At 43.2% G+C, this 19,834-nt stretch overlaps 1 protein-coding gene across 2 annotated transcripts in view; it reads left to right on the top strand.

Moving 5' to 3' along the window:
- Positions 1 to 19,834, top strand: part of NIPAL2 (NIPA like domain containing 2) — an 84,483-nt gene that overhangs the window by 37,989 nt on the left and 26,660 nt on the right. For both annotated transcript variants that reach the window (XM_080909486.1, XM_080909485.1), the window contains exons 4-5: positions 6,749 to 6,808; positions 15,089 to 15,210. In XM_080909486.1, coding sequence (XP_080765612.1) covers positions 6,749 to 6,808; positions 15,089 to 15,210 — 182 coding nt within the window. The remainder of the gene's footprint in view (positions 1 to 6,748; positions 6,809 to 15,088; positions 15,211 to 19,834) is intronic.

Here is a 19,834-nt window from a genome sequence, read left to right as displayed (position 1 = left end):
AAGAGAATTGGGATTTCCAGGCTAAGCAAATACGTAAACTGTCCTTGGATACACTGTTTGCACTGTTAGAAGATTTTTATATCCTTTCTCCTTATGGATAATATCCTTGATCAAGGCTTTTGCTCCACCATAGCTCCTATAAAAAAAAGTTTATGCTTTGGTATATTTAATCTCTTAAAGTTAATTTTTATAATTAAATTGCACAATTAACGAACAATAATGGTGTGTCGTCACAAAGTGCAAGATCAAGTCAAATAGTTAACATACCTTTCACCCCAACAACCTATTTTGTTAAGAGCATTTAAGACCTATTTAACCATTTAAAAATATCCAGCGCAAATTATTAACTGTGACTACTACATTATACAAAATATAAAATATTTTTATAAAATATTTATATAAAATATATAAAATATAAAATATACTACATTACATAAAATATATAAGTAAATATAAAAATATAAAATATAAATATATATATATATATATGAACACTAAAATATATTCCTCCTAGCTGATGGGAAAGTTGTGCTCATTTGATTTATTGGGATTCTGTGCATGTCCCCAGAGTCTGCGTGTGACAGTATATGATGAGCTGAACCTCCCCAGCCTCAGCTTCATTTATAAAGTACAGTGATACCTGTCTCCTTGGAGTAATTATCCCATGCAGAATTCTCCGTAGAATACTCCCCACTGAGATGGAGATATGGCTCACGTTAAGACCCAACACTCACACTGGGCAACTCACAACTGTTACCTGTAACTCCAGCTGCAGAGAAATCCAAGGCCTCTGGTGTCCAAGGACACCTGTGCCCATGAGCACATCCCCTCCCTCTACACGCATACATGCATACACATACATGCACAATTTTAAAATATGACAAGTAAATCTTTATGAAAAAGGATAATCGCCATATACAATAATAATTTTATTTTTAAAAATATCCCAATGTAAATATTTTTATCATTGTGATTTTTCATCATAATATTTATTGGCTGTCCATTACTGCTGAATCCTTATACTGTTCTAGCTTTTTCAAGTGTCTTTTCCTACTGGCAAATCTCCTGAACCATCTGCTAGTAAGGGAAGGGTGGTGTATCTGCCCCATAGAACGTTCAGTCACACCTTCTCCACAGACCCCAGTTATCACAGAAAGCAGGTAGCCTGTATCTTGGCTTTCCCTCACATTTGCGAAGCCACATTTAAAAAGCACAGGAGGCACGGCTCCGTCTGTGTGCCGTGAAATCACTGGCTGTTGCATATGGAAACAGAAGGGGTTCAGTGGCTTCGTCCCAGCAGCCTAAGAAGTGAAGTTAAGGTTTTGGTTCGTGTGCACTGCCTCAGCTTGACGGAAGCCAAGCTAGAACCCAACTTCTACCCTCTCAGCCCAGTGCCCTGCGGTTCTCTGCAGCCCTGTAGCCCAGAGCTCTCCAAGAGAACCTCTAGTTTTCATACCCCTGCCCCATGACATTTTAAACAACCAAGAACAGGGAAGTCTTGCAGGCTAAGTCTGATTGTCTTCTCTCTGATTCATGAACCAGACTCATGCTTTCTGTGACTTTCACTAAACATAATGAGATGAGGCGCTGAAGGCAGCTCAGCTCAGGCCCCTTTCACAAACTTTACATTCAGCTGCCCCAAGATAAGATGATCCTCTGGAGAGCGGCAGCTTCGAACCCACTGACAGGACTTGATAAGCCTGGATGGAGGAAGGCGGCGACCAATTCCAAAAACATTTCCTACTTGCTAGGAAAAGCAGTTCGTTGACTTTAAACAATTGAGTTTTGCTTGGGAAAATTGTCTGACTGAATGGCGAGCATTATTAACTCTCTGTAGCTATTGAGTGCCTAGAAAGCGTGTGTTTTCTCCTGGTTTTCCTTATGCTCCTGCAAAGTACTTAGTAATTCATCAGCAACCTCTATGAGCATTCTCTGTGTCCTGGAGGGTCAGGTAGCAAAGAAGTCCTTCTACCCAAGGAAGCCTCCAACTGTAAATGTGCTGAAGGAAAGTGTCAGTCAGAGCTGTCATTAGGTACACAAGCACAGACCTGCAGGTGTGCTGTCTGGATGGTTACACCTGGCATAGAACTGCAGGTGTTCTGTCTGGATGGTTACACCTGGCATAGAACTGCAGGTGTGCTGTCTGGGTGGTTACACCTGGCATAGAACTGCAGGTGTGCTGTCTGGATGGTTACACCTGGCATAGACCTGCAGGTGTGCTGTCTGGGTGGTTACACCTGGCATAGATCTGCAGGTGTGCTGTCTGGATGGTTACTCCTGGCATAGAACTGCAGGTGTGATGTCTAGATGGTTACACCTGGCATAGAACTGCAGGTGTTCTGTCTGGATGGTTACACCTGGCATAGAACTGCAGGTGTGCTGTCTGGGTGGTTACACCTGGCATAGATCTGCAAGTGTGCTGTCTTGATGGTTACTCCTGGCATAGATCTGCAGGTGTGCTGTCTGGATGGTTACTCCTGGCATAGAACTGCAGGTGTTCTGTCTGGATGGTTATACCTGGCATAGAACTGCAGGTGTGCTGTCTGGGTGGTTACTCCTGGCATAGAACTGCAGGTGTGATGTCTAGATGGTTACACCTGGCATAGAACTGCAGGTGTTCTGTCTGGATGGTTACACCTGGCATAGAACTGCAGGTGTGCTGTCTGGGTGGTTACACCTGGCATAGATCTGCAGGTGTGCTGTCTTGATGGTTACTCCTGGCATAGATCTGCAGGTGTGCTGTCTGGATGGTTACTCCTGGCATAGAACTGCAGGTGTTCTGTCTTGATGGTTATACCTGGCATAGAACTGCAGGTGTGCTGTCTGGGTGGTTACACCTGGCATAGAACTGCAGGTGTGCTGTCTGGGTGGTTACACCTGGCATAGAACTGCAGGTGTGCTGTCTGGGTGGTTACACCTGGCATAGAACTGCAGGTGTGCTGTCTGGGTGGTTACACCTGGCATAGAACTGCAGGTGTGCTGTCTGGGTGGTTATACCTGGCATAGAACTGCAGGTGTGCTGTCTGGGTGGTTACACCTGGCATAGATCTGCAGGTGTGCTGTCTGGATGGTTACTCCTGGCATAGAACTGCAGGTGTTCTGTCTGGGTGGTTACTCCTGGCATAGAACTGCAGGTGTGCTGTCTGGGTGGTTACACCTGGCACAGATCTACAGGTGTGCTGTCTGGATGGTTACTCCTGGCATAGAACTGCAGGTGTGCTGTCTGGGTGGTTACACCTGGCACAGATCTACAGGTGGGCTGATTTGGTGTTTTTAAAACTATTGATCTTTATGATCTTTCAGATTTGAATATTACATGTTACTGTAGGAGCAAAAGCAACCCTGCTCTCGTTGTTCATTAGGCAATGGTTATTTATAAAACAACTAGAAATAGTTGAGCTGGGACAGTCTCTGTTTATAGAGGTGTATGGGAACACTTGGTCTATTTCTGCTCACTTTTAAAATGTACTACTCTGCTAGAAAGTCAAGTCAACAGCTGTTACTCAGATACGGCCAGATTGCTTGGTACAACTCATATTTCACCCAGAGTTGTATATGAGGTAAAATAAATTCATCATAGTAAAATGTTATTTTCATTACATTACTAAGTAAATATTTTATTCTATGTAAAAACTTGGTAAAGAAGGTTGAGCGATGGTTCAGCTCTCTGGCACCCACTAAAAGCAATGTGTAGGTGTGGGGTGCACATCTATTACCCTGGCACTAGGAGTGAGGCAGGGGCTCACTGACAGCTAGTCTAGTTGAAACAATGAGTTCCAGGTTCAATTAGAGACTATCTTAAAAACTAAGGAGGAGAGCTTAAAAACTGGCTCCGCCGTTAACAGCATGTGTTGCTCTTCCAGAGGACCTGAGTAGGATTCTCAGCAGTCACATCAGAATGCTCACAGTGACCTGTAACGCCAGCTTCAGAGGATCTGGTAACTCTGTACTTACGTTCACATACCCACACACAAACACATAATTTAAAATTAAATGAATGAATTTTTTAGTATGGTGGAGAAACATAGAGAAAGGCACCCAACAAGATCCCCTCTGGTCTCCACACGCACAAGCAAGAGTACTGCGCATGCACACACACACACACACACACACACACACACACACACACACACACAAAACACACACAACACAACACATGCAATACCTGGTAGAAAATTTTCATGTATAGAAGTACATTGGAGTTCTAAATTCCTTTAGAGAGAAAGAAGAGGAAGAAGAGCATATTTGTTTCATAAAACATACCTTTGTGTATGACAAAAACTTCAAGTCTCTGGAGAAAAAAATTGAAGAAGACCTTAGAAGATGGAAAGATTTCCTATGCTCATGGATTGGTAGGATTAATGTAGTAAAACTGGCCATCTTGCCAAAAGCAATCTACAGATTCAATGCAATCCCCATCAAAATTCTAACTCAATTCCTCATAGAGTTAGAAAGAGCAATTTGCAAATTCATTTGAAATAACAAAAAGCCCAGGATAGCAAAAACTATTCTCAACAATAAAAGAGCTTCTGGGGGAATCACCATCCCTGACCTCACGCTGTATCACAGAACAATAGTCATTAAAACTGTGTGGTGTTGGTACAGAGATAGGAAGGTAGATCGATGAAATAGAACTGAAGACCCAGAAAGGAACCCACAGACCTATGGTCACTTTGACAAAGGAACTAAAATCATACAGTGGGAAAAAATATATAGCATTTTCAACAAATGGTGCTCGTCTAAGCGGCTGGTCTAACTCTGCTTTCACAGAATGAGGAAAATAGAAACTAGGAAGGACACCTACCTAGTCCCCAACGTCACAAATGTGACGCTGACATTACAAGGAGGTAGTGCATTTGCTCTCTAACCTCTTCACCCGACCACACTGGCTGGCCAGCGGAACTAGCGCAGACGTCTGCTCTTCCTCCCCAGCCCAAGGCTCTTTGGGTGCACTCGGCTTCCCTTGAGGTCAGAAAGGACAGACTTCCATTTCCTTCGTCGCTAAGCCACAGCTTCATAAATGATCTAAAGTTCATATGGGAGTGGGACAATGCCATGGAGGAAATAATTTCATGGCTTCAAGCCAAAAGGATACAACTGTAAAAAAAAAAAAAAAAAAAAAAAAAAGACTTAAAATATATGCTATGCACTGAACTGTACCAACTGCCACAAAGTTATTAAACAGATTTATGTTTCTTTTTTTATATTGGATATATTTTATTTGCATTTCAAATGGTATCTCCTTTCCAGGATTCCCCTTCATACACCCTATTTCATTCCCCACCCCTGCTTCTATGAGGGTGTTCACCACCCACCCACCTCCCCCCACCTCCCCACCCACATATTCCCCTACACTGAGGAATCAAGCCTTGGCAGGACCAAGGGCTTCTCCTCCCACTGATGCCCAACAAGACCATCCTCTGCACATGTGCAGCTGAAACCATGGGTCCATCCACCATGTGTAGTCTTTGGATAGTGGTTTAGTCCCTGGGAGCTCTGGTTGGTTGGTATTGTTGTTCTTATAAGGGTTGCAAACCCCTTCATCTCCTTCAGTCCTTTCTCTAACTCCTCCATTAGGGACCCCAGTCTCAGTTCAGTGGCTGGCTGCGAGCATCACCTCTGTATTTGTCATGATCTGGCAGAGCCTCTCAGGGGACAGCTGTATCAGGCTCCTGTCAGCATGTGCTTCTTGGTATCAGCAATATTGTCTGGATTTGGTGACTGTATATTGGCTGAATCCCCACGTGGGACAGTCTCTGGATGGCCTTTCCTTCAATTTCTGCTCTAAACTTTGTCTCCGTATTTCCTCCGGAGAATATTTTTGTTCCCCTTCTAAGAAGGACTGAAGCATCCACACTTTGGTCATCCTCTTTCTTGAGGTTGATGTGGTCTGTGAATTGTATCTTGCGTATTCCAAGTTTTCAGGCTAATATACACTTATCAGTGAGAGTATAGCATGTGTGCTCTTTTGTGGTTGGGTTACCTCACTCAGGATGCTATTTTCTAGTTCCATCCATTTGCCTAAGAAGGTCCAGAGTTGACCATGGAATAGGCAGTTGTGCTCACATAAGTAATGAACACAAAAGCATGTGGCAGACCTGGGAACCATTACTACGTACTTCAGAAAGGACAAACACAGAAGTGAAATTGAGGGCAAATGTGAGGAGAATAGCGGGAGAGAGACCATAGCAGTCACTGAAGGTCATGGTCAGCTTCACTCGGGTCTTTGCCCTGGAAATAACAAGAAACCATTAGAGATTTAAAGCCCCACATTTGCTTTGCACTTTAGAAAGGTTGCCCAGGCTGGTGGTGCTGAGAACCAGGGAGTGAGATGTCAGGACAGTTAAGCACAGGCCAAGCCTGAGCTGAGCCAGCAGCAGACTAAGGTGACAGTGCAGGTCAGACCTGGGTGTGCTGTAGGAAGGGGAAAGGACCAGGAGCAACACCGGACTGGGAGGCTGGAGGGGACGATGGCAGTTAATGGGCTGTGGTGTGCAGTATATTTACAATATGCAAATTTCAGATCATTCACGGTTTCCTTTGCTTTCCCCCATTATTTCCTGACTCCCACCCAGCACTTCCTGTCTTCTCCTCTCCTACGTCCCTCCCTTCTTCCCTGCATCTCTTCCTTCTGCCTCACACACCCACGCAGCTTACGAAGCCCTCCCTGTGCGGCCGCACTGCCCCAGTGAGTGAATGATGCACGCCTTTACGTTGGAACAACTACTAATGGTAATTTTCTTTGTAGGTAGTGCCATGATTTCTGTTCTTTTTCTAAAAGAAAATTTGAGAGCCTCCGATTTACTGGGTGAGTAATCTTTTAATTCATGTATTATAACACCTTTTGATCAATAAATACATACCACCTAGAAAAATTGCATACTTAATAACAAAAGTTAATGAAGCAGATGCAGATTTCACTTAGAGTGAGAATATGTCTCCCTCTCCCTTCTGTCCAGAGCTTTCTTAGCGCCTGCCGCTGCTCTTATTGCTAATAGCAAATTGTTACTTTGCGATATTGTTGTTGCTAATGTTGTGATACTTTTATGAACATAATAAGATTCTGGAAAAACACCTGCAGTTACTTGCTAGACTATTCTATTTGAAAGTTCATATTTTCTATGTTATTATGTATGTACTGCCTAAAAGCAAAAGTCCTGTAGTATTCATTCCATCAAACAGTGCCTACTTGCATTCAGTGCCTTCCAGAGGAAACCTGCGTATTCTTTCTGTGAAATTTGATTTAGAGGGGTTGAGAAGATGGCTTAGAAGGTACAGTGTTTTCTATGCTCACATAAGGACGTGACTGTGGATCCCCTGCACTCAAGGAAACGCTGACTAACCTCCGTGCTAAGGAGCAGAAGTGGCTCCTGGGGGCTGAGCAGAAACCTCCAAGTTGAGTGAGATCCTCTCTTGAAAAGTAAAGGATTCCACATGTAAGGTTCAGAGAGCATTCTAGAAGAGAGGAGAAAAAAAAAAAAAAAAACTCTTAAGTCATAGAATTTGTTGTGAGACTGTGTCTCCAAGTGATGTCAGAAGCTACAGCCATAAAGTCTTACCAACATGACTGCCCAAGCTTGAGCTGAAAAGGATATCAATGCATGACAGAATAGAAGGGGAAACCCACAAGGCCTCAGCCCTACATGAAGAACAGGCAACTAAGGACTGCTGAGAACAGGGGAGACAGACATTCCCGGGGAGAGCACACCAACCGTTATCCCATACAAAACAGTCAATGCTGACAACTACCTGTGATCGATGGGATACCAACTGAGCAGGCCATATTGAGAAGTTGTGTGTGTGTGTGTGTGTGTGTGTGTGTGTGTGTGTGTGTGTGTGCACGAGTGCGTGCGTGTGCGTTCACGAGCACAAGTATGCATGTATATGTATACACATGAAATAAGAGGTAATGAAATAGACTGAATTTGAAAGGGTTTGAAGAGAGAAAGGGGGAAGGGGAAATGTGATTATATTATAATCTCAAAAATAAAAAATAAAGGAGAGGGTCCTTAAAGGAAGGCAGCCAGATTTTGACCTTTGACCCTCCACCACACACCCACTACAACTAAATAATTGTCTTAAAAAGTAAAAACAAAGTAAGTTTCTTTCTTTGGAAATAGAGTTTTTAATGGAAATTAACAGTGACCTTACTGGTTATAATAAAGATTTCTATTATATAGCAAGGCTATCTTGTATCTGTTAGCTTTTGTAGGGAATTATTCATGAGAATTATAGAGGTCCGTGTGTACTTCCTTGACAGAAGCCCGCCTTATTTCTTCTGATATATGATAATGAATACAGATCCTTTATGTGCTTTAAACAAAACAATGCCTATTCTCTTCCAGGGAGCTGGGGGGTTTTTTTGTTTGTTTGTTTTTGTTTTTAATGTGAGCTCTGGATTTGACAGAAGTTGTGGTACTCTGAACACACACACACACACACACACACACACACAACTATCTTCACATTCTCCTTTCCACTTTGGTTCGATTCTGCTGGGAGAAAGTTTCAGTGAAGGACTATCTAGATCAGGTTAGCCTATGAGCATCAGTGGAAGACTGCCGTAACACTTCCTGGAAAGACCGGCATAGACCGGATGTAGGATACAAAGGGGCGTTCGGGAACTCGGTGACCAGCACAACATGTGGGAGCAAAGAATAGAATTGGTGGTGCTTGACAGGTGGCTCAGCAGTTAAGCTTGTTAAGCAGTTAAAAGTGTTGCTTCTGTAGAGGATCCTGGTTCAAGTACCAACACCCTCATGGAGGCTTACAACCATCCACAGCTCCAGCTCCCGGGGATCTGATGCCCTTTTGAAGGACACAGATATACATGCAGCTAAGAGGTTTATAAGCATAAAATAAATTTTATTTGTTTTCAAAAAAAAAGAATAGAGAAGTGAAGTAAGAGCCTCTTCGTGCCTGTACTGCAGCTGCTTCCTCAGGAACAAGAGGGAGGAGGGAGGGAAGAAGGGAGGAGGAAGGAAGGAGGGAGGAGGAAGGGAGGGAGGAAGGGAGGGAGGGAGAGAGGGAGAGCAAATTGGAGCCCTAACTATTGGGACTGGTAAAATAGAAACACTGACATATTCTCATGATATAATTGTCTCTTAAGGTCTCAGATCAACTGAACATTACTAAAAGCCAATAAAACAATCTTTCTCCCATGGGTTTAGCTTTGCTATGTGCACTTTATACTGTGTAGCCAATATAGTATTATGTTGGGAAGTGTTCTAACTCTGGTTCTAACCAACATAATTACTGTGGTCAGCATCATTTCCAGGAGATTTCCAGAAGGTAATACTAAAATCTATCATGAAGGATGGGAGCACCTTCATCACCACACACCCCGAAAACATCAAAATAGAGCAAGGCCTCACATCAATCTTTAGACCTTTTGATGTCCGTGTGTTAACAGCAGCCTGCATCTCTTAAACATTTCTTTTCGCCAGGCACTATAATGCATTTTACATCGAATATATTGTTTAACTGTGGGAACAACCATTTCTAGAAGCAAGCTGGATCTCAGAGAGATTAAGTAACTTTCCCAGACTCACATCATTGGCAGGTGACAGAGCAGTGTTGTAACCATGGAAACCTGACAAAGCAGGAGCTTTGGTCTAGGATATGTCCCTAAAGCCATTTGGCATGTTACATATGTCCTCTAAACCTTAATATCCTCATCTCTAAATGTCAGATTCTATTACATATGAATGAATGTGTGTATTAAAATTCTTAGAGCAGGTCCTGTCACATACTAAGTACTGAAAAACATTAGCCATTACTTTTATGACTACTACAACCACTGCCACACACAAAAGTTAATCAGGGGACACCTCAGGACACACTTGAGTAGAAGTCTCCATAGCTCTGGTCTGTGGCTCTGGTTTGCTTTGGTTTTTGTTTAACTGAATGGGCAAGACTCTGTGAAGTGACCTTTCCCGCCACCTTTGAAAGAGATCAGTTTTTAATGCTGTGTTATCTTTGGGCAAATGGGCCAAGTCATCTGTTCCACACCCTCTCCTTCAGCAAGCGATGCCGTGAGATTATCTCCACCTAAGATAAGCTAACTCGGCCACACTGGTAAGCCCAGAGAAGCTTGTCTCACTTCATCCAGTGATGAGTGTTTTTCTTGTGCCTTCGTTACATTTGCTCTTTCTGAACAGGGGAAGAGAGTGGCTAGTGGTGTTTTCTTAAAGGTTAACATGTGTGCGCTCTAAAAAAATTAAACTGTCGGGTTGTGAGAAGGAATCTCATTTATTTTTCCCTTGTTTCAAACAAATGAAAGTTTGTATTTTCTCATGGAACAAATGAAGATTTGAGGCCATGTGGAAACAAGCTGAAGTAATAATTCATTGCCAAATGTTGCGCTCTGGCCACAAAGCTTTTCACCACTAGCCTCAAAAAAAAAAAAAAAAAAGACCTCACAAAAGTCTTGTCTGAAAGGACTCACCAGCCATTATTAATTAACTCACTGACAGGCTTTGGCCCCTGCTCTGATTCTTAGTGGATTAATAATTTTAAATTATTTTAATGATTATTTTTCCTTTAAAGAAAAATCAAAAGGAACAAAACGAACACCAGACTCCTCTCTTTTCTTCACCTAGCCAAAAACTCTTTTCCATCAGTCACCAAAAGAATCAACCCTAATAGTCTATGAAAACCACATTGATTTAGGCCCAGATAATAACATCATCAAGATACAAATTACATTAAACTCCTCAGCACTCCCCCGGAGACCAGTAACCTGATACTCCAAGTACCTACAATGTTTTCAACTGGGTTGTCACATAGTTTCCTACTTCTCACTCCTGCTCCAAGATCAGCATGGCTGTGTTCGTTTGTCTAGAACAGGAATCCAGCCAAGTGAAGTGCCATTCTATCTGAGAGGACAGGGTGCCATTTTGATTTCAGAGCAGCCTGAGGATGGGAAGCCTTTCTGGTGCTGAGCCCTGAGCCCAAGGAATCTGGACTCAATTGCTCCCTAGTATTAAGTAATACAGTTCACTATTCCAGTATCCCAAGAGAGTAATCCTTGCATTCTCATCAATCAAGAGATAATGCAGTACCCAAAAGAACTGTTTGGAGTCAGGTTAGCTGAAAATTTTAAAACTGAAGGCTCTCAGAAGACAAACCCTGGGAGCTACAAAACTGCAGTCTAGAATTTTAATTAAAAAAAAATATTAATCTGGTAAACAGACCATTATCTGAAGCGCTGCATACATCCATCTTAATGTGGTAGATCGAGAAGACAGTCTACACGTGTGCCCGATTCCAGGCTCAGGCGCTTCATCCATGTGTCTCCGGGAGACTAGTAGCAGATAGTAACCTCCTGAGACAAAGGCTACATTCTTCACAGCAAGCCCATTAAATGCCAGGCACTTTCCAAGTATAAAATGCTCCTCAAGACACAATTTTAGAGCCATATAGATGGTCAAATGTGTTTAAGAAACCTGAGCAGTCTCCCCAAAAAAGAACTACTCCAGTTTAACTCACCTCTCCCCAAATATGTTTGATGTCTTAGAAATGTTTGTTGGTTAACTTGTTCGAGGGAACACCCATTTGGAAATACTCTTCCTGAGGGAAATTTAGGGCTAAAATCGCCTGAAACCAGTCAAGGATCCTAGGGCCCTCTGCAGGAGCAGTTTCTGTGTGTTCTGTACAGCGTGAGGGTTCCTTTAGATAGACTGACATGTGCGTGCTTCCCACCCAGCGGCCCTACAAATGCATGCACTCTGTATTGGAATGTTAATGGCCAAGAAAATAGATTGCCTCGGTTCCAAGCCAAGCTTTCTGCTTACTGGCTGGAAAATGGCAGACAGAAAGGTTATTCCTTTCTGATTCATTTTCTTCACTTGTCAAATGTAGCTCGTAATAAAGATTATACATTGTATATATCATGTTATATGTTTTAGGATTTATTTAGAATGTATATTGTAACAATATAATTATATAATAGTAAACAGTCTGCCCTTAGATATATACTCGCTAACTGTGTGGATTTAGTGGCTTACGGTCAATTATAGTCCAAAAATGTTAAATAGAATATTGCAGAGGTAATCAATTTGGACATTCTAAGTAACCTGCTGAAGTAGATTGCTTTGTTGATTATTGTTTATCATTTATTGGGCCTAAGCGTAAATTAAGCATTATCATCGTAAATGAACAAGCAGATGCTGGTATTTTCTGAGATTCTAGACACAAGGAAGCGAAGAAATGTATTTCTGAAGACAAGGATGCCACCCTAATCATTTCTCAGTGATATTTCATAAACATTACATTACGTATAAGACATTTTGGATTGTGTTTTCTCTGTAGCATATATAGTGTGTGGTGTGTATGGTCTGTGTGCATGTGTAATGCATGAGGGTGGAGGTCTGAGGAGGACATCAGGCCCCCACTCCATCTCATTCTCCTCAAACAGTATTTTCCACTGAACCTAGAGCTCACCCGCCTGCCAGCCCCAATATGTCTTCCTGCCTCTTCCCCTACAGAACAGGGGTTAAAGGTGTGTACACGGCCACACCCAGCTTGTTATGTGGTTGCTAGGAATTTGAATGCAGCTATCATATTTGAGCAACAAGCTCTCTACCCACTGAACTGTCTTCCCAGCCTCTTTTATTAAACTATAATATTTTTAGTATCACCACGTCTTAATATTGATTACAGTATTACTTTCATGTCATCTATTCTAGTCTATAAAATAGTTTGTACTTTATAAAGATTACTTACCGTTCTCCAATCCAAAACAATCGGTCTCCCTACTATTAAAAGCAAGGATTATCTTGTATACCTGTTTTATTGTACAAGTTTACAGGAAAATACATCGTTATTTGTATATTCTATCAAGCTGCATGAGGAACAATCCACTGTGAATTTGTAAGAGAAATGAAGAAAGATTTTTTTTTATTAAAGATGAGGAAATGCACACACACACATACACACACAAACACACACACACACACACACACACACACAGGGTGTGGGGGGAACCCCTTTACAAAGCAGAGAGGGACTTAAGGTCTTTGAAGGGTCTTCCTTCACAGCCCACAACTGTTATAAATCCCTCCAGATCAGTCCATCAGCTTGGTACCCTACAGGCTGGAGAAAAGGCTCAAAAGGCCTTTGTTTTAAACCATCAATCAGGCTTTTGTCTCAAAGCAGGGATGTAGGCTGTGAGGAAGAGGCCAGGCATCTTGGGGGTTTGCTATCTTTATCTACTCATTGTCCTTCTCCCTCTTTGCTGATCAAGAGAACTGACTTTGATTTAGTGAGGAAATAAAATTGCTATAGGCTAGAGCATGAGGAAAGAGGCTGCACCACGCCCCTGAACTGGGGTGTTACCCAACATCTGGACTCAGTGGGTTTTGTCACCTCTGATCCACAGATCTAAGTGTTTGTCCTTCAGGTCTCAGGACTAGGTGTAGCCTGAAGGCCCAGTGCCACTGCGTGTTACGTGTTACGCTGTGTTTCTCTTTGTTACGTTGGTTCCTTCTTCCTGTTTTTTTTTTTAAATCAATGGGGGAAGCTCTTCTCTAAACAGTCAAGAATCCAGCCAGTTCTTTCCTGCCCACACCCTCCTCCATTGTCAAATTGAATTAGAGCCTCCTTATAGATTTTTGGGGTAAACTCAGCTGACTCACAGTAGGCAGTTAATATCCTGAAACACATCTATCCCAGGCTAAGTGTCTAACATATTCAGCTGCCTTAACTGACTCTTTGGAGAGCTACACTTCCCATATCTAAAAGGTATGATGGTTTAATTAATATTTAAAGATGAGATAGTTCCACATGGATGAGTAATTTGCCTGGAGTCTTCTGACTAGGAATTAGGAGTGAAATTTTAATTTCTCAAAAGCATAGACTTGCAGAATCCCAGCCTTGACCAGGGATGCTACTGGGATCACATCCATATAGCCTGCTTCCTTGGGCTTCAATTCATGACTCCTGCTGACAAGGCCTCAGAAGGTGAGCAGCAAGTCACCTAAATTAGAAATCTACATCTTTCAAAAGGAGAGAGAGACAGAGCATTACTGTGAAGTAAACTGTAGTAGGAACTGATGGCTCAGGCCATGGGGGGGGGGGAGGGAAGGGTGTGTTACAAATACAATTTAAGGAAGTACAAGTGACTTTACTTTTAAATCATTATGAAAAGCTGAATACATCAACCATTGAGCACACACCGAGGGGCCCATGGCTCCAGTTGCATATACAGCAGAGAATGGCAGTGTCTGGCATCAATGTGAGAAGAGGCCATTGGTCCAGGGAGGACACGTTTTCCCAATGTATGGAAATGCCAAAGCTCTGAGGTGGAGAGGGTGATTGGGAGCCAGTGCACCTTTGTGAACACAAGTGGGGGGAGGGGAGATGGGAGTGGGGTGGGCCAAGGGGATAACATTTCAAGTGTAAATACAGAGGGTATCTAATAAAAGAAATAAAAAGGAAAGAAAGAAAGAAAAACTGAATAACCTCTAAAGGTGGTAAGTGATCTCCTGAAACAATGCAAACGAGCAGCAAACCACAAATTGCCAACAAAGCACTGAGGAGTCCAAAGTCAAGAAGGCCCATAGTCTCCCTAAGGAGACCCTGTCTCCAAAGAAGACCAACCAATACAACAAAAAACATGAATGGAGCTAGATCTATGTAGACTTGCTGTGAACATCTGTCTGACTGTGTCCTTACCTCTCTGTGTGTGCATGTTCTGATCTCTTCTGCCCTTGGGAAAACTTCTCTGAGGAAGGGAGGATTTACCTGGAACAACAGAGAGAAAGTCTGAAGGGATGCCATGCTCTGTCTGCTCCCTGGATTTTATTCCCCTTTAAGGATGTGGTACTCTTTACAGACCATTTGGTGATGTGTGCTTTAATGGAACTGCTTGTATCAAGAGGACCTTTAAGGTGCCCATGCTGAGAAAGCAAACATGTAATCATGGTATTTAGAAGACTGAGTCAGGAGGAGTTGTGAGTTCAAGGCCAGCCTGTATTACAGACTGAGCTCCAAATCAGCTAAGACCCTGTCCCAGCTGGAAAGAAGAAAAAGAAAAATCTTTAATTGCTTTTTAAATTTTGATTTGTCCTTTCTTTTTTGTTCAAAGGTATGACACTAGCATTTGCAGGAACATATCTATTGGTGAATTTTGCTCCAAATATCACCCAGGCTATCTCAGCAAGAACAGTACAGTATTACTTTGTTGGCTGGCAGTTCCTGGTCTATGTGGTAAGAGCTCTAAATATTTCACTGTTTTCTAAAGTATATTCTCTAGACTGTTGGTATCTATAGTGTTAGAAAACCCTTCTCAAGTTATGTGATCAGTGCTGAAGGATGTGAGATACTAAGTCACCGTTGAAGCATCTTCCTAAAAATCCTCAGTGAGGTCAAAGCAATAGCAGTGGTACGGTCCCAAGGGGTGTGAGGAAAGAAAGGGGGAGACAGGGAGGGAGGGAGGAGGAAGGGAGGGAAGAGGGAGCTGGTATAATAGGTAATTGAAGTCATTAATTGGGGTGTTTATTTGATTCAGTGGCTGCATCTGGTAAGTATAAAGAAAAAGATTGGATCAAAATAATAGATATGTGACTTGCTACAGAATGCAGCTAAAACTGGAGAAAAAGAACATTACAGAAAGGGCAAGGAGTAGAAAGAAACTGGAATTATGTAACTGAGCATTTACCTAATGACCAAGCCAGTTCAGTCAGTCAACAGGGTTCTCCAGCGGTGGAGAAAGAGGCAGTTAGAAATTGAAGCATAACCCTGACAGTTGAATTTTTCCCATTCCGATTTTATACCATTTTAATTACATGCAAGTAATAATAAGGTCAGTTCTAGGTTAAGGGAACAAGCAAGACAACAAATACAAATAGGGAACAAGCAAGGCCATAAACAAAATCCTGTGATCACTGGTTCTCAGGGCTTGTAAAGATGACCAGGACTATCTGAGCCTACTTCTCTGTCCTAGGCCAAAGTCATACTCTTGCCGGAAGCCTACTTCTTTGTTCTAGCCTAAAATCAGATTTCTGCCTAAACTTACTTCTCTGTCCTAGCCCAATGTCAAATTCCTGTCTGGAGTAGCCCTACTTCCTTGTCCTAGCCCAGTGTCAAACTCTTTCCATGTGACCCCAAAAGCTCTCCACATCTTCCCCTTTTTTATTTCATAAACAAGACTGTGTCTGTCTTAGGATGTCCTGACAAGAAAGCCTTCCTTACCTGTCCTGGAATATGTATTATCAAAAGCGATGCACTTCTGTCTTAGGTTGGTAAGGCTCTGTGCAGAATCTTACCTGTCTGACTGCCTGAGTGTTGATTAATAACTCTGGGGGTCCATTCTTAGTTTCAAGCCATGTATTTTGGCTGCCAACATGTTGATGTTGTTAAAGGCAAGCTTTATCACAATGGGCAGGGATAAAAGTGTTCCCAGGACAAGAAGGGCTGGAATGATCAAGCTATATATACCATACTTGAAGCTAGACCAAGATGGAAATACTGACCTCAGGCCATGAATAATTTTATCAGCAATATCTGCAGCAAAGCTCTCAGGAGAGCAGTATTCTTTAAATTCATAATCTCAGTATGCAAAGTTAAAACATCTAGAGAGGTGTCACATTATGCTAAATACCCTGCAAGTGTCTTTGAACCTTTTTCCAATTATAGTGACTATTGTACATTTTAGAAGTGACACAAAACCATTGGTATTTGGCGTGGCACTTGAGATGGCTTCTTACTCTTAAACTCTGAACACCCTCTCGAATAAACTGTATCATAAAGATCATCAATCCGCTGTTCCAAATGCCTATCTAAATCTTCTAGAATATTCAAAACATTAGTAACATGTTTTGCTAAATGATTAACAAAAGCAGCTGCCTTAATTTCCTGTGACAAGGCAACTGCAGAAGCCGTGGTGCTATTAATGTAATTAATTAAAGCTGCTAAACCAGCAATAATCAAGCCCACCACCCTCTTGCTTCTGCTTAAAGACTGACTCGCCTCTTCAGTACTTGCAAGCCTTTTTCAGAATACCAGGATCTTCACAGGCAGTAAAGCAAAGGCTTGTTGATAGGCCACCATAGCAGACATACTGGGTTTCAATACATTAACATGATTAGAAAGTGTACAATCAATACAACTCACATTGAACACTATAGAAAAAAACAAAATTAATTTTAACACGACCAATTAGTAAAAGATTAGGAGCCTTAACCCATGCACTAACACTTCTCTAAAGTCCAGCTCCTGTCCCAATTTTATCTATTGCTAACATATCTCCACAAAGAACTGCATCTGATTTCCAAATATGTCTCTGAAAACGTCCAGAACCAGCCTTCCAATGGCAATTGGCCTGCCAATTGGCAAAAATCTTGTTAATTTGATAATGAAGAATCAAAGACTAGAGACTTGTATTAATTCTGAGGATTCTTAGAATTAGACGTGAACTCAGAAAGGTACTTGATCTAGTTTTTCTTAAAAAAATCATCACCCTATTCTACAGACTTAGTATTAAAGACATAGGGTGGGTATTTACAGGTTTTATGGGTGAACTTTGCCCCCAAGTGTAACTCAGCCAACTACATGGCAAGAGTTCTCTGTCTCACTATCTCTGACATAATCCTGACCCCTGGAACACATGTATATATATATATATATATATATATATATATATATATATATTCTACTCTCTCCCTCTTTATTCCTTCTCTTATGCCATGGAAAAGTGGTTAATTTCTGTGGGTTTTTTTTTTAAGTATTCATATGCTACAATTAACAAAGCATCCTGTAGCCTTCCAAGACACCCACTTTCTAGCTCCCATACACCCTTTCTCATCACACCGAGCATATCTCTCTCCATATATTGCTGAGAAAGAGGGAGGAAGGAGAGAGGGAGAGGCAGGGGGAAAGGGGGAGGCAGGGGGAGAGGGAGAGGCAGGGGGAGAGGCAGGGAGAGAGGGAGAGGCAGGGGGAAGGGAGAGGCAGGGGAGAGGGAGAGGCAGGGGAGAGGGAGAGGCAGGGGAGAGGGAGAGGCAGGGGAAAGGGAGACAGAATTCATGAACTTGGCATGTCTACTTCATGTCCATCTGGAATGCCTTTCTTCATTGCCTCTCTTGGTTTATTTTGCATTTCTTTCCTTCTCTGAATAACTCATCCCAGGCTCTTTATGAGCATCCCCTTTGCCAACCGCCTATGTCCACTTATACAATATTAGATACCAACTGTCTATTGCTGTGACAAACAGCAGGGCCAAAAGGAAGTGGGGAGGAAAGCGTTACTTGGCTTACAGTTTATGGTCCATGTCAGAGGGACACTAGGTGAGAGTGTAGATCAGGAACCTTGGAGAGGAAATGAAGGAGAACTGCTCACTACGGCTTGCTTACCATTTGCTCACTGTTGACTCTGGATTTACTTTCATGCACAACGCAGATCACCGCCCAGGGTGCAGCTGCCACGCTGTCCTGAGTTACTCAGATCAGTCATTAATTAAGCAAGTTCCACAGACAAGCTCCTAGACCAGGCTGAGGGACAGGACTCTCCCACACAACTCCAGTTTGTATCGAGTTGATTTAAAAACAGACGAGCACGCAGACCCAGCATTCTCAGAGCACTCTCCTGCTCTGCTTCTCGTCTTTTCTGTGTCTGTCTGCCATATTGGAGACCCGAGCTGCACCTGACGCCTCTCGCAGCTCAGTTCCCCGTTCTTCATCCTTCTGTGTTATAAAGGCTCTTGATCTTGACCCTTCTTTTGCTTTCCCCTTGCCGTTACATTAGTCCGAGCTGTCATCACCCATGTCTAAGGCCATGCTAGCAGTGCCTTGAATAGCACATTCTCCCTCCCTTGCTGATCCTCACCCCTGCCTCATCACAGCTGCAGCCTCACCACAGCTGCAGCCTCAGCACAGCTGCAGCCTCACCACAGCTGCAGCCTCACCACAGCTGCAGCCTCACCACAGCTGCAGCCTCACCACAGCTGCAGCCTCAGCACAGCTGCAGCCTCACCACAGCTGCAGCCTCACCACAGCTGCAGCCTCACCACAGCTGCAGCCTCACCACAGCTGCAGCCTCACCACATCTGCAGCCTCACCACAGCTGCAGCCTCACCACAGCTGCAGCCTCATCACATCTGCAGCCTCACCACAGCTGCAGCCTCACCACAGCTGCAGCCTCACCACAGCTACAGCCTCACCACAGCTGCAGCCTCATCACAAATGCAGGCCTCATCACAGCTGCAGCCTCACCACAGCTGCAGCCTCACCACAGCTGCAGCCTCACCACATCTGCAGCCTCACCACAGCTGCAGCCTCACCACATCTGCAGCCTCACCACAGCTGCAGCCTCATCACATCTGCAGCCTCACCACAGCTGCAGCCTCATCACATCTGCAGCCTCACCACAGCTGCAGCCTCACCACAGCTGCAGCCTCACCACAGCTACAGCCTCACCACAGCTGCAGCCTCATCACAAATGCAGGCCTCATCACAGCTGCAGCCTCACCACAGCTGCAGCCTCACCACAGCTGCAGCCTCACCACAGCTGCAGCCTCACCACATCTGCAGCCTCACCACAGCTGCAGCCTCACCACATCTGCAGCCTCACCACAGCTGCAGCCTCACCACAGCGACAAGCCATCATCCTTACACCCACATGAATACCAGGCACCATGTGGTTTCTCTGCCAAGAAAGCGCTCACCTCCTCTGACCTATAACCCCTCCAGCTCGCTAGAAACTTATCCTCATGGACACAATTCTGATGCAGCCTCTCCTGTGGAGACATTACAAAGCTAGTCTCTCCATTTCCTGAACCTTTTACATGTCACATTATGACTTGATTATCTATGTATTTTTCCTCTATTCCAATAAT

This window comes from Micromys minutus (assembly GCF_963924665.1).
Source record: "Micromys minutus genome assembly, chromosome: 33".
NCBI classification, from domain to species: Eukaryota; Metazoa; Chordata; class Mammalia; order Rodentia; family Muridae; genus Micromys; species Micromys minutus.
The sequence above is the reverse complement of the archived record's forward strand: the minus strand, read 5'-3'. Positions and strand labels throughout refer to the sequence as shown.